The sequence below is a fragment of the Salvelinus fontinalis genome, chromosome 24 (genome assembly GCF_029448725.1).
Source record: "Salvelinus fontinalis isolate EN_2023a chromosome 24, ASM2944872v1, whole genome shotgun sequence".
Taxonomy (NCBI): domain Eukaryota; kingdom Metazoa; phylum Chordata; class Actinopteri; order Salmoniformes; family Salmonidae; genus Salvelinus; species Salvelinus fontinalis.
Window position 1 is genome coordinate 38,398,677 of NC_074688.1, and position 15,012 is coordinate 38,413,688.

At 42.8% G+C, this 15,012-nt stretch overlaps 1 protein-coding gene across 7 annotated transcripts in view; it reads right to left on the bottom strand.

The window, feature by feature from the left end:
- cux1b (cut-like homeobox 1b) overlaps positions 1-15,012 on the bottom strand; it is a 184,640-nt gene that overhangs the window by 46,592 nt on the left and 123,036 nt on the right. For 3 of the 7 annotated variants that reach the window (XM_055880669.1, XM_055880671.1, XM_055880667.1), the window contains exons 16-19: positions 14,600-14,680; positions 8,122-8,223; positions 6,713-7,227; positions 6,257-6,401 (exon numbers count right to left, since the gene is read on the bottom strand). The exons of 1 other annotated variant lie outside the window; for it this stretch is intronic. In XM_055880669.1, coding sequence (XP_055736644.1) covers positions 6,257-6,401; positions 6,713-7,227; positions 8,122-8,223; positions 14,600-14,680 — 843 coding nt within the window. The remainder of the gene's footprint in view (positions 1-6,256; positions 6,402-6,712; positions 7,228-8,121; positions 8,224-14,599; positions 14,681-15,012) is intronic. 3 more of the 7 variants (XM_055880672.1, XM_055880670.1, XM_055880673.1) reach the window with 2 other exon arrangements.

The window sequence follows — 15,012 nt, forward strand, 5'->3', positions numbered from 1 at the left end:
AGGGCTGGGGAGGGAGGGAAGGGGCGAGAGAGGGGAGAGAGGAGGAGGGGTGACAAAATGGTAGCAACACCCCAGCTATCAACAGGGCTGGGGAGGGAGGGAAGGAGCGAGAGAGGGGAGAGAGGAGGAGGGGTGACAAAATGGTAGCAACACCCCAGCTATCAACAGGGCTGGGGTGGAAAGGGAGAGAGGGAGGGGGGAGGGGGGGAGAAGGGGTAACATAATGGCACTGTAGCAACCCCCCACCTATCAACAGGCTAAGTAAGAGAGCAGTGTATGGAGCGAGATACCTGCCAAAAGGTTGAACGTACATATTGTTAGGATCGTAAGAAAAGCCATGCGTGACACATGAAACGTACAATTTCACCTGTGAACATACAAATGCCATGTTCAGTTATAGACTAACATTTTAGGCTTGAACAAATCTTGTTGCAATTCTGACGTACCATAATACCCTTCAGAGCACTCCTATCAGGAGTGCTACGTGAACAATTATAACAGAATAAAAAAAAACAGAAGTCAGGGAAACCCGGAAAGAGGTATCCTGCATGGGCTCCCGAGTGGCGCCGTGGTCTAAGGCACTGCATCTCAGTGCAAGAGGCGTCACTACAGTCCCTGGTTTGACTCCAGGCTGTATCACATCCGGCTGTAATTGGGAGTCCCATAGGGCGGTGCACAATTGGCCCAGCATGGACCGGGTTTGGCCGGGGTAGGCCGTCATTGTAAATAAGAATTTGTTCTTAACTAACTTGCCTATTTAAATAAAGGTTCAATTCAATGTTTCCAAGTTAAAAGTCTCTATTCTCTATTACTCCTCAGTTGAGTTGGGCATTGTCTGCAGTCAGAACCAGTAGTATCTACCAGGAATAATGAATCAGAACCAGTAGTATCTACCAGGAATAATGAATCATAACCAGTAGTATCTACCAGGAATAATGAATCATAACCAGTAGTATCTACCAGGAATAATGAATCATAACCAGTACTATCTACCAGGAATAATGAATCATAACCAGTAGTATCTACCAGGAATAATGAATCATAACCAGTAGTATCTACCAGGAATAATGAATCATAACCAGTAGTATCTACCAGGAATAATGAATCATAACCAGTAGTATCTACCAGGAATAATGAATCATAACCAGTACTATCTACCAGGAATAATGAATCATAACCAGTAGTATATACCAGGAATAATGAATCATAACCAGTAGTATCTACCAGGAATAATGAATCATAACCAGTAGTATATACCAGGAATAATTAAACATAACAATAGCTGTTTGGTGAATCTATGAATTATGTATGACCAATGGAGTCTTTGCCACTCAAAATATATATATTTTTGTATATTTTTTGCATATTTATTTCATCACTTAATCTTGCCAAAGCATATTCTGTAGGACGGGTCAATCCGAAAGTAAATTTTTTTGGCATGATTTATATGAATCGGGTCATGAACATGGTTAAGCGTAGGCTAAGTCTGGCATATGCTTATTCCCACACGTTACAATAACTCTGCTGCGGTAGTCTTACAGGCTGACCACACCGCTCACGACGCTAGCATTGCAAAATACATTTAGAAATCTATGTTATTCAATTATTGCACCCACACTGCTCGTGCGCGTCAACGAACGTCGGCGTTGCCTAGGGCTTTTAATAGAAGTCAGTTCTATTTCTGACGCAGATCGCGCTGAAAGTCATCTCCTCATTGGTTTATAGAAGTAGGTAACCACGTGCCATCTCCTCATGGGTTATACCCACGTGGGTGACTGAAAGACGAACGAGGTCAGTAATGCACATAATTATTTTAAAGTTGCCAATCGCAATATAAAGTCAAGAGAAGAAAAAGCCTGGAAGGAACAGAGATGACTAGAAACGATTCAGTTGACCGTTTTATGTGTGGATTAATTGGCGGAGTAGAGGACCTTGTGCATTTCAGGTAAAATAACAACTCAATGTTTATATCCCAGGACAAATTAGCTAGCAACAACAAGCTAGCTAAATAGGACAAATTAGCTAGCAAGTGCAAGCTAACTAGCTAAATTGCCATAAATGTTTAATGCTTTTCGACCTGTCCCCAAATTAATACAATTGTTTCAGAGTTTGTTTTGAAATTTTAACCTGTGTGTCGTGATCGAGTTTGGTGTGGGGCAGGGGTCGGGAACCTATGGCTCCCGAGCCAGGTGTAGCTCTTTTGATGATTGCATCTGGCTCGCAGATAAAACAAAATATTCTCACTTTTTTTTATATATTTTTTTCTCCCCTTTTCTCCCCAATTTTCGTGGTATCCAATCGCTAGTAATTACTATCTTGTCTCATCGCTACAACTCCCGTACGGGCTCGGGAGAGACGGAGGTCGAAAGCCATGCGTCCTCCGAAGCACAACCCAACCAAGCCGCACTGCTTAACACAGCGCGCCTCCAACCCGGAAGCCAGCCGCACCCATGTGTCGGAGGAAACACCGTGCACCCGCCCCCCTCGGTTAGCGCGCACTGCGCCCGGCCCGCCACAGGAGTCGCTGGAGCGCGATGAGACAAGGATATCCCTACCGGCCAAACCCTCCCTAACCTGGGCGACGCTAAGCCAATTGTGCGTCGCCCCACGGACCTCCCGGTCGCGGCCGGCTGCGACAGAGCCTGGGCGCGAACCCAGAGACTCTGGTGGCGCAGCTAGCACTGCGATGCAGTGCTCTAGACCACTGCGCCACCCGGGAGGCCTATTCTCACTTGTTTTAATCCATCCATCGATTTTTCACTGCTCATGTCCTGTTCAGGGCTGCAGGAGCAATTGTCCATTATTTTAATTAAATGATACTGGCCTACGTTGGCTGTTGCTAAGTAAAACAGGTAAACGCCTCCTTTTGAATCAGTCTGCTCGGTCATTAGCTCAAAGCTAACCCTTCGACAAAGAAGATGGCGAAAAGAAAAAAAGATGACGAGTATCGTACATTTCAGGACGAATGGACCGAAGAATTCGCCTTTGTGGAGAGAGCAGTTTCTGCGGTGTGTCTAATTTGCAATGACAAAATTACATCGATGAAATGATCGAATGTAAAGCGGCACTTCGACAAATTCAGAGGCTTATTATACTGACATTTAGTTGAATTCACTTTTAAAATATATTATATGGCTCTCACTGAAATAAATTTCCAAATGTTTTGCTTTCATGTCTCTCTTAGTCAAAAAGGTTCCCGACCCCTGGTGTGGGGGGACAAAATAAATGTATGCACGATGGCACACGCGCGCAGCCGGTTTGGGTTCCATGTTAGGTAGTCTCCGTATAGGGTATTCCCTCCATCGCCACACTGCTGCCTAGATGAAGAGCTTGTGATCTCCATGCAGCACCACAGCATGTATCATTTGATTTACACAACATGTCTACCACTTTTCACCCCCCAAAGTTAAAACTTTGTAGAGCCACCTATTGCAAGCAATTACAGCTGCAAGTCTCTTGGGGTATGTCTCTATAAGCTTAGCACATCTAGCTACTGAGATTGTTATTCATTCTTCAAGGCAAAACTGCTTCAGCTCCTTCAAGTTGGATGGGTTCCACTGGTAGCCAGCAATATTTAAGGTCATACCACAGATTGGATCAATTGGATTGAAGTCTGGGCTTTGACTAGGCCATTCCAAGACATTTAAATGTTTTCCCTTAACTTCTTTGACATAGGGGGCAGTATTTTCACGTCCGGATGAAAAGCGTGCCCAAAGTAAACTGCCTGCTACTAAGGCCCAGAAGCTAGGATATGCATATTAGATTTGGATAGAAAACACTCTGAAGTTTCTAAAACTGTTTGAATGATGTCTGTGAGTATAACAGAACCTTTTTGGCAGGCGAAACCCCGAGGACAAACCAACCAGGATTTTCTTTTTGAGGTCACTCTCTTTTCAATGGGTTTTCAATGGGAATCTAGAATTCTAAAGGCAGTTCCTATCGCTTCCGCTAGATGTCAACAGTCTTTAGAAATGAGTTGATGTTTTTCCTTTGAGAAATGAAGAAGTAGCCCTGTTCAGAACGAGGGTCGAGTGAAGTGTGCTGTTTGTTAGAGGCGCGTGACCTGAAAGCACGCTCCACTTTGTTTTCCTCCGGTATTTAACACAGTTTATCCCGTCTTAAATTTGATCGATTATTTACATAAAAAAATATCTAAAGTTGTATTCGGAAAGTTGTTTGAAATGTTTGGACAAAGATTACAGGTAATTTATGAGATATTTTGTAGTCATGTAGCACGAGTTGGAACCGGTGTTTTTCTGGATCAAACGCGCCAAATAAATTGACATTTTGGATATATAACGACGGAATTAAATCGATCAAAAGGACCATTTGTGATGTTTATGGGACATATTGGAGTGCCAATAGAAGAAGCTCGTCAAAGGTAAGGCATGAATTTTATCTTCATTTCTGAGTTTCGTGTCGCGCCAGGCGGGTTTAAAATATGGTTGTCTGTGTTTGTTTGATGGGGTGCTATCCTCAGATAACAGCATGGTTTGCTTTCGCCCTAAAGCCTTTTTTAAATCTGACGCGTTGGCTGGATTAACAACAAGTGTAGCTTTAATTTGGTGTATTGCATGTGTGATTTCATGAAAGTTTAATATTTATAGTAATTTAATTTGAATTTGGCACTCTGCCATTTACGTTAGCGTCCCATCTAGCCTAGAGAGGTTAAACCACCCGAGTGCTGCTTTAGCAGTATGCTTAGGGTCATTGTCCTGCTGGAAGGTGAACCTCTGCCCCATTCTCAAATCTCTGGAAGACTGAAACAGGTTTCCCTCAAGAATTTCCCTGTATTTAGCGCCATCCATCATACCTTAAATTCTGACCAGTTTCCCAGTCCCTGCCGATGAAAAACATCCCCACAGCATGATGCTGCCACCACCATGCTTCACTGTGGGGATGGTGTTCTCGGGGTGATGCGATGTGTTGGGTTTGAGCTAGACATATAATTTTCCTTGATGGCAAAAAAGTCCAGAGTACATTCTTCCATATGTTTGGGGAGTCTCCCACATGCCTTTTGGCGAACACCAAACGTGTTTGCCTCTTTTTTTTTTTTAAAGCAATGGCTTTTTTTCTGGCCACTCTTCCGTAAAGCCCAACTCTGTGGAGTGTACGGCTTAAAGTGGTCCTATGGCCAGATAATACAATCTCCACTGTGGAGCTTTGCAGCTCCTTCAGGGTTATCTTTGGTCTCTGTTGCCTCTCTGATTAATGCCCTCCTTGCCTGGTCTGTGAGCTTTGGTGGGCGGCCCTCTCTTTGCAGGTTTGTTGTGGTGCCATATTCTTTACATTTTTTAATAATGGATTTAAAATGGTGCTCGGTGGGATGTTCAAAGTTACTGATAATATTTTTATAACCCAACCCTGATCTGTAATTCTCCACAACTTTGTCCCTGACCTGTTAGGAGAGCTCCTTGGTCTACATGGTGCCGCTTGCTTGGTGGTGTTGCAGACTCTGGGGCCGTTCAGAACAGATGTATATATACAGAGATCATGTGACACTTAAATAAAGTGCACCTGTGTGCAATCTAACTAATTATGTGACTTCTGGAGGTAATTGGTTGCACCAGATCTTATTTAGGGGCTTCATAGCAAAGGGGGTGAATACATATGCACACACCACTTTTTTTGTTGAAGCAAGTTATTTTTTTCATTTCGCTTCACCAATTTGGACTATTTTGTGTATGTCCATTACATGAAATCCAAATAAAAATCTATTTAAATTACAGGTTGTAATGCAACAAAATAGTTGAAACGCCAAGGAGGATGAATACTTTTGCAAGGCACTGTACTAGCCAAATAAAGTGCATAGCATACATGATGCGTGAATCTCGTCATTCCAACATCTTGAACATTTAATTCATCCTTCGTTCAGTTCAAGTCAGTCACTATGTCATTCATTCTGTCATTTGTCCGAGTTGGAATAGGAACTAAATCAAAAAGAGAATAGAACACTCTCATCTATTTGTTTATTGAAATACGTGTGTGTATGAAATTATCAAAATTCTCTAAAGGTATTGGCAGCTATCTCACTCCATAGCAGTGCTCTCACCCAGGGCTGTGTGTGTGGAGCTGCATATGAGCCAGCAGTGTAATTCTGTTCATTTATAGCGCAGTAGTTGACTAAGTTGAGGTGGGCCCTATTCAGAGATGATCGTCAGCCATACGTCAGTCAGTTGTTTGTCAACACACACACACACACACACACACACACACACACACACACACACACACACACACACACAGAGTCCATTACCTTGGTTGTGAGCAGGCTTGATGTGTGTGTTCTGGCTCAGGTCACCGTTCAGCCACAGCTGCATACGCAGGCCTCTGGAGGTCATCTTGCTCCAGGGTTTCTGCCGAGACCCCACGCCGTCACACATACTTCCCAGGGAAAGAGCCTAACACACACACACACAATAAAACGGCAGTCACTCACACACGTTATGGAATGGCTAAACAGATACGGAGACATAAGCAAACACACATTAACTAGGTTACGTATATAATGAATTGTGTTGAGATCAAAGCTGAGTGATTACTTCAGAGCTGGGTTGATTTAAATTAGGTATGTGAGACACTAACAGACCGAACGGGAGTCTGGATGGCTGTGATAAATGTGGAGACACTCCAGACCCCCCCCCCCCCTTCAGTAGTGAGTCACAGTGTTGTCACAGAGGGCTTGTATGTTTATTCTGACTGTGATACTCACCTCTTTAGAGTCCTCCTGGGTGTGGTTCTCCTCTCCCCCCAGTGTGGGTGTAACTCTGCGGGGGTCTGGGTTCATGTTGCTCCACCACTGCTCCCTCCAGTGCCCCCCTCCAGGCCGGGCAGACCCCTCAGAACTCCGACCCAGCCTGGGCACCCCGTCAGCCAGGCTGTCTGGCACTGACACTCCCCTGTCCTCCCTCTTCACACCGGAGCTGAAGTCCAGGACTGTTGAGGGCGAGGAGGGGGAGACTGGGAGGGCGGTGGGGGTGTTCTTCAGGGAGAGAGCCAGAGGGGTGTAGGCAGGGAAGGAGGCAGCCAGATGGGACACCAGTAAGTCCCTCTGGGAGGGAGAGGATGAGGTGGATGAGGAAGAGGAGGCTTTGAGGCTGGGTTCCACAGCAGCCTGTTGGGCCTCCATCTCTCTTCGAGCTTGTTCTAGGATGGAGCGGATGACCTCGTCAGAACCGCCGCCTCCTCTCAGCCCCCCTCCAGGAGAAGGACCATGGGAGAAGTCTGCTGGAGAGAGAAAGGAGATACCGGATATCAGAGACTCTCTCTCACACACACACACACAATTCTGAGTAAGTTAATTGTCTAAGAAGTTAGTATCCTCCAGGAATGTATTTGAATAAGAAACACTACTATACAGTGCATTCGGAAAGTATTCAGACCCCTTCAATTGTTACATTACAACCTTAATCTAAAATCTATCAAATCGTTTTCCCCCCATCAATCTATGCACAATACCCCATAATGACAAAGCAGAAACAGGTTTTTAGACATTTTTGCAAATGTATATAAAAAAAAATACAACTGAAATATCACATTTACAACCGTCCTCTTATTCCACCAGTCGTCCTCCTATTCCACCAGTCATCTAGGGACAACCATCCTCCTATTCCACCAGTCGTCCTCCTATTCCACCAGTCATCTAGGGACAACCATCATCCTATTCCACCAGTCGTCCTCCTATTCCACCAGTCGTCCTCCTATTCCACCAGTCATCTAGGGACAAGCGTCCTCCTATTCCACCAGTCGTCCTCCTATTCCACCAGTCGTCCTCCTATTCCACCAGTCATCCTCCTATTCCACCAGTCGTCCTCCTATTCCATCAGTCATCTAGGGACAGCTGTCATTCTATTTCACCAGTCATCTAGGAACAACTGTCATCCTATTCCATCAGTCATCTAGGGACAACTGTCATTCTATTTCACCAATCATCTAGGGACAACTGTCATTCTATTTCACCAATCATCTAGGGACAACTGTCATCCTATTCCACCAGTCATCTAGGGACAACTGTCATCCTATTCCACCAATCATCTAGGGACAACTGTCATCCTATTCCACCAATCATCTAGGGACAATCGGCCTCCTATTTGACCAGAGTGCAGAGAAGAGGACACTCACCAGATTTCTGCACATGCAGCTCTCTCTTGGCCTGCTCCAGGATAGACTTGATGGCGTCGTCTGAACCACAGTCTGGAGTGCGGATACGTGTGGTGATGTTACCTGGACAGGGGGAGACAGGAAGCGAGGGAGGGGGATTAGACAGACCACCAATTAAAAGGTTCACGTCAAACAGGTACTGTTTAAAGATACAGTATTATAGCTACAGCAGTTCGTGGAAGTAGGTAGAGAGGTATAGAGTAGTTACAGTATGTAGAGAGGTATAGAGTAGTTACAGTAGGTAGTATGTAGAGTAGTTACAGTAGGTAGTATGTAGAGTAGTTACAGTAGGTAGTATGTAGAGTAGTTACAGTAGGTAGTATGTAGAGTAGTTACAGTACGTAGTATGTAGAGTAGTTACAGTAGGTAGAGAGGTATAGAGTAGTTACAGTAGGTAGTATGTAGAGTAGTTACAGTAGGTAGAGAGGTATAGAGTAGTTACAGTAGGTAGAGAGGTATAGAGTAGTTACAGTAGGTAGAGAGGTATAGAGTAGTTACAGTAGGTAGAGAGGTATAGAGTAGTTACAGTAGGTATTAGGTACAGTAGGTAGTATGTAGAGTAGTTACAGTGGGTAGTATGTAGAGTAGTTACAGTAGGTAGAGAGGTATAGAGTAGTTACAGTAGGTAGTATGTAGAGTAGTTACAGTAGGTAGTATGTAGAGTAGTTACAGTAGGTAGAGAGGTATAGAGTAGTTACAGTAGGTAGAGAGGTATAGAGTGGTTACAGTAGGCATTAGGTACAGTAGTTACATAAAATACAGTAAATACGGTAGGTAGAGTAGTTTGTAGGTAGAGTAGGTACAGTAGTTCGTAGGTAAAGTAGTACATAGGGTAGTTACAGTAGGTACAGTAGTTAGTCGGTACAGTAGTTACAGTAGTTAGTAGGTACAGTAGTTAGTAGGTACAGTAGGTAGTAGGTACAGTAGTTAGTAGATACAGTAGGTACAGTAGTTAGTAGGTAGTAGGTACAGTAGTTAGTAGGTAGTAGGTACAGTAGTTAGTAGGTAGTAGGTACAGTAGTTAGTAGGTAGTAGGTACAGTAGTTAGTAGATACAGTAGGTACAGTAGTTAGTAGGTAGTAGGTACAGTAGTTAGTAGGTAGTAGGTACAGTAGTTAGTAGGTACAGTAGGTACAGTAGTTAGTAGGTAGTAGGTACAGTAGATAGTAGGTACAGTAGGTACAGTAGTTAGTAGGTACAGTAGTTAGTAGGTACAGTAGGTACAGTAGATAGTAGGTACAGTAGGTACAGTAGTTAGTAGGTACAGTAGTTAGTAGGTACAGTAGGTACAGTAGTTAGTAGGTACAGTAGGTACAGTAGTTAGTAGGTACAATAGGTACAGTAGTTAGTAGGTACAGTAGTTAGTAGGTACAGTAGGTACAGTAGTTAGTAGGTACAGTAGGTACAGTAGTTAGTAGGTACAGTAGTTAGTAGGTACAGTAGTTAGTAGGTACAGTAGTTAGTAGGTACAGTAGTTAGTAGGTACAGTAGTTAGTAGGTACAGTAGGTACAGTAGGTACAGTAGGTACAGTAGGTACAGTAGGTAGTAGGTACAGTAGGTAGTAGGTACAGTAGTTACAGTAGTTACAGTAGGTACAGTAGGTACAGTAGGTAGTAGGTACAGTAGGTAGTAGGTACAGTAGTTACAGTAGGTACAGTAGGTACAGTAGGTACAGTAGTTAGTAGGTACAGTAGTTAGTAGGTACAGTCGGTACAGTAGGTAGTAGTTACAGTAGGTACAGTAGTTAGTAGGTACAGTCGGTACAGTAGGTAGTAGTTACAGTAGGTACAGTAGTTAGTAGGTAGTAGGTACAGTAGGTACAGTAGTTACAGTAGTTAGTAGGTACAGTAGTTAGTAGGTACAGTAGTTAGTAGGTACAGTAGTTAGTAGGTAGTAGTTACAGTAGTTAGTAGGTACAGTAGGTAAAGTAGTTAGTAGGTACAGTAGGTACAGTAGGTACAGTAGTTAGTAGTTAGTAGGTACAGTAGTTAGTAGGTACAGTAGGTAGTAGGTACAGTAGTTAGTAGGTACAGTAGGTAAAGTAGGTACAGTAGTTAGTAGGTAGTAGTTACAGTAGGTACAGTAGTTAGCAGGTACAGTAGTTAGCAGGTACAGTAGTTAGTAGGTACAGTAGTTAGTAGGTACAGTAGTTAGTAGGTAGTAGTTAGTAGGTACAGTAGGTACAGTAGGTACAATAGGTACAGTAGTTAGTAGGTACAGTAGTTAGTAGGTACAGTAGGTACAGTAGGTAGTAGTTACAGTAGGTACAGTAGGTACAGTAGTTCGTAGGTACAGTAGTTAGTAGGTAGTAGTTACAGTAGGTACAGTAGTTAGTAGGTAGTAGTTACAGTAGGTACAGTAGGTACAGTAGTTAGTAGGTAGTAGTTACAGTAGGTACAGTAGGTACAGTAGTTAGTAGGTACAGTAGGTACAGTCGGTACAGTAGTTAGTAGGTACAGTAGGTACAGTAGGTACAGTAGTTAGTAGGTAGTAGTTACAGTAGGTACAGTAGGTATAGTAGTTAGTAGGTAGTAGTTAAAGTAGGTACAGTAGGTACAGTAGTTAGTAGGTACAATAGGTACAGTAGTTAGTAGGTACAGTAGGTACAGTAGGTAGTAGGTACAGTAGGTACAGTAGGTACAGTAGGTAGTAGGTACAGTAGGTAGTAGGTACAGTAGTTACAGTAGTTACAGTAGGTACAGTAGGTACAGTAGTTAGTAGGTACAGTAGTTAGTAGGTACAGTAGGTAGTAGTTACAGTAGGTACAGTAGTTAGTAGTTACAGTCGGTACAGTAGGTAGTAGTTACAGTAGGTACAGTAGTTAGTAGGTAGTAGGTACAGTAGGTACAGTAGGTACAGTAGTTAGTAGGTACAGTAGTTAGTAGGTACAGTAGTTAGTAGGTACAGTAGTTAGTAGGTACAGTAGTTAGTAGGTAGTAGTTACAGTAGTTAGTAGGTACAGTAGTTAGTAGGTACAGTAGGTACAGTAGGTACAGTAGTTAGTAGTTAGTAGGTACAGTAGTTAGTAGGTACAGTAGGTAGTAGGTACAGTAGTTAGTAGGTACAGTAGGTAAAGTAGGTACAGTAGTTAGTAGGTAGTAGTTACAGTAGGTACAGTAGTTAGCAGGTACAGTAGTTAGCAGGTACAGTAGTTAGTAGGTACAGTAGTTAGTAGGTAGTAGTTAGTAGGTAGTAGTTAGTAGGTACAGTAGGTACAATAGGTACAGTAGTTAGTAGGTACAGTAGTTAGTAGGTACAGTAGGTACAGTAGGTAGTAGTTACAGTAGGTACAGTAGGTACAGTAGGTACAGTAGGTACAGTAGTTCGTAGGTACAGTAGTTCGTAGGTAGTAGTTACAGTAGGTACAGTAGTTAGTAGGTAGTAGTTACAGTAGGTACAGTAGGTACAGTAGTTGGTAGGTAGTAGTTACAGTAGGTACAGTAGGTACAGTAGTTAGTAGGTACAGTAGGTACAGTCGGTACAGTAGTTAGTAGGTACAGTAGTTAGTAGGTAGTAGTTACAGTAGGTACAGTAGGTACAGTAGTTAGTAGGTAGTAGTTAAAGTAGGTACAGTAGGTACAGTAGTTAGTAGGTACAATAGGTACAGTAGTTAGTAGGTACAGTAGGTAGTAGTTACAGTAGGTACAGTAGTTAGTAGATACAGTAGGTAGTAGTTACAGTAGGTACAGTAGTTAGTAGGTACAGTAGGTAGTAGTTACAGTAGGTACAGTAGGTACAGTAGTTAGTAGGTACAATAGGTACAGTAGTTAGTAGGTACAGTAGGTAGTAGTTACAGTAGGTAGTAGTTACAGTAGGTACAGTAGTTAGTAGGTACAATAGGTACAGTAGTTAGTAGGTACAGTAGGTACAGCAGTTAGTAGGTACAGTAGTTAGTAGGTACAGTAGTTAGTAGGTACAGTAGTTAGTAGGTACAGTAGGTACAGTAGGTACAGTAGTTAGTAGGTACAGTAGGTACAGTAGTTAGTAGGTACAGTAGGTACAGTAGTTAGTAGATACAGTAGTTAGTAGGTACAATAGGTACAGTAGTTAGTAGGTACAGTAGGTAGTAGTTACAGTAGGTACAGTAGGTAGTAGGTACAGTAGGTAGTAGTTACAGTAGGTACAGTAGTTAGTAGGTACAATAGGTACAGTAGTTAGTAGGTACAATAGGTACAGTAGTTAGTAGGTACAGTAGGTACAGCAGTTAGTAGGTACAGTAGTTAGTAGGTACAGTAGGTACAGTAGTTAGTATGTACAGTAGGTACAGTAGGTACAGTAGTTAGTAGATACAGTAGGTAGTAGTTACAGTAGGTACAGTAGTTAGTAGGTACAGTAGTTAGTAGGTACAGTAGGTACAGTAGGTACAGTAGTTAGTAGGTACAGTAGGTACAGTAGTTAGTAGGTACAGTAGTTAGTAGGTACAGTAGGTACAGTAGGTACAGTAGGTACAGTAGGTACAGTAGGTACAGTAGTTAGTAGGTACAGTAGTTAGTAGTTACAGTAGGTACAGTAGTTAGTAGTTACAGTAGGTACAGTAGTTAGTAGTTACAGTAGGTACAGTAGTTAGTAGGTACAGTAGGTAGTAGTTACAGTAGGTACAGTAGGTACAGTAGTTAGTAGGTACAGTAGTTAGTAGTTACAGTAGGTACAGTAGTTAGTAGGTACAGTAGGTAGTAGTTACAGTAGGTACAGTAGGTACAGTAGTTAGTAGGTACAGTAGTTAGTAGGTACAGTAGTTAGTAGGTACAGTAGGTACAGTAGGTAGTAGGTAGTAGGTACAGTAGTTAGTAGGTAGTAGTTACAGTAGAAACAGTAGGTACAGTAGGTAGTAGGTACAGTAGTTAGTAGATACAGTAGTTAGTAGATACAGTAGTTAGTAGTTAGTATGTACAGTAGGTACAGTAGATACAGTAGGTAGTAGTTACCGTAGATTGTAGTTACAGTAGATACAGTAGGTACAGTAGATACAGTAGTTAGTAGGTACAGTAGGTACAGTAGGTACAGTAGTTAGTCAGTAAAGTAGTTAGTCGGTTCAGTAGTTAGTCGGTTCAATAGGTACAGTAGGTACAGTAGTTACAGTAGACACAGTAGTTAGTAGTTACAGTAGACACAGTAGTTAGTAGTTACAGTAGTTAGTAGGTACAGTAGGTACAGTAGGTACAGTAGGTACAGTAGTTAGTAGGTACAGTAGGTACAGTAGTTAGTAGGTACAGTAGTTAGTAGGTACAGTAGTTAGTAGTTAGTAGGTACAGTAGTTAGTAGTTAGTAGGTACAGTAGGTACAGTAGGTACAGTAGGTACAGTAGTTAGTAGGTACAGTAGTTAGTAGGTACAGTAGTTAGTAGGTACAGTAGTTAGTAGGTACAGTAGTTAGTAGTTAGTAGGTACAGTAGTTAGTAGGTACAGTAGGTACAGTAGTTAGTAGGTACAGTAGTTAGTAGTTAGTAGGTACAGTAGTTAGTAGTTAGTAGGTACAGTAGTTAGTAGGTACAGTAGTTAGTAGTTAGTAGGTACAGTAGTTAGTAGGTACAGTAGGTACAGTAGTTAGTAGGTACAGTAGGTACAGTAGTTAGTAGGTACAGTAGTTAGTAGGTACAGTAGTTAGTAGGTACAGTAGATACAGTAGTTAGTAGATACAGTAGTTAGTAGATACAGTAGTTAGTAGGTACAGTAGGTAGTAGGTACAGTAGGTAGTAGGTAGTCGGTACAGTAGGTACAGTAGGTAGTAAGTACACTAGGTACACAACTGAGAAGCTTCAATCAGCACTTTGACTGACAAGAGGCAGGCAGACGGACAGACAGACAGGGGTCACTCTACAGCTGCCCTTCCGGTAAAGAGGCCTGCTGGCTACGGGGCAACAAAGAGAGGGGTAACTGGGTGGAAAGTGTCAACCGGAACAGTGGGTTGATCTGGAAATAATGTTTGTTTATTCGTGCCAAAAGCCATGCTCAAACCACCATGGTTACAATACAAAGGGAAGTTAAGGTCGGAGCGTCAGAGTAACTCACATACTTCCCTTTGACATTGAGAAGCTGTTTTTAATCGTTTTTGTTTCACGTCAAACTATGACTGACAACCAAACAGACACATTTGTATTCACTGGTTAGCAGCACTCCCCACTGAAACCTACTGTCAGCTCATTAACTCTAAATTATACAGGAAGAGCTTTGAGAGAGGCTTCTGTGTGACTGTTTTTACATCCTTACACGCCTCACACACTACTCTGCTTTTACACTGCCAGGCCAGTATGAATTGTGGAGAGGGAGGTGGGGAGCGGGGTTACGAGTATGACAGTTACATACACAACACAGGCACACCTCATCCAACACTACAAGGACAGAAACAGAAGTGTGTGTGTGTGTGTGTGTGTGTGTGTGTGTGTGTGTGTGTGTGTGTGTGTGTGTGTGTGTGTGTGTGTGTGTGTGTGTGGGGACAGACCTGTCCGCGAGGCTTGGTCAGAGCGGGCTCTCTGCTTCGGTACGTCCTGTAATGCGTGGCTAAGGGGCTGGCCTGGACTCTCTGTCAAAAACAACAACACATGTTGCTCCAACTTTACGCCAACTTCCTGCTTCCAGTATGCACCTGTATTTCATTTCTCTGCTCTGTGTCAATAAAAGACGTTCCACAAAATGACAATACACACAGCCACTGAACTGTACGACAGGGTGAACATTAGGACAAGTGATTACATCTCAGAGTCAACAAGGACATTCAACCCGAGGACTGACAGCTTAAACAAAGGGTTAAGATAGTTCAACCCAGGTCCCGTCCACTCCCTGACAACACACAGAGCGGAGGTACAATGCTCGGATGTGGAATGAAAAGCAGGCTTGGCCCGATCGAACGTGACT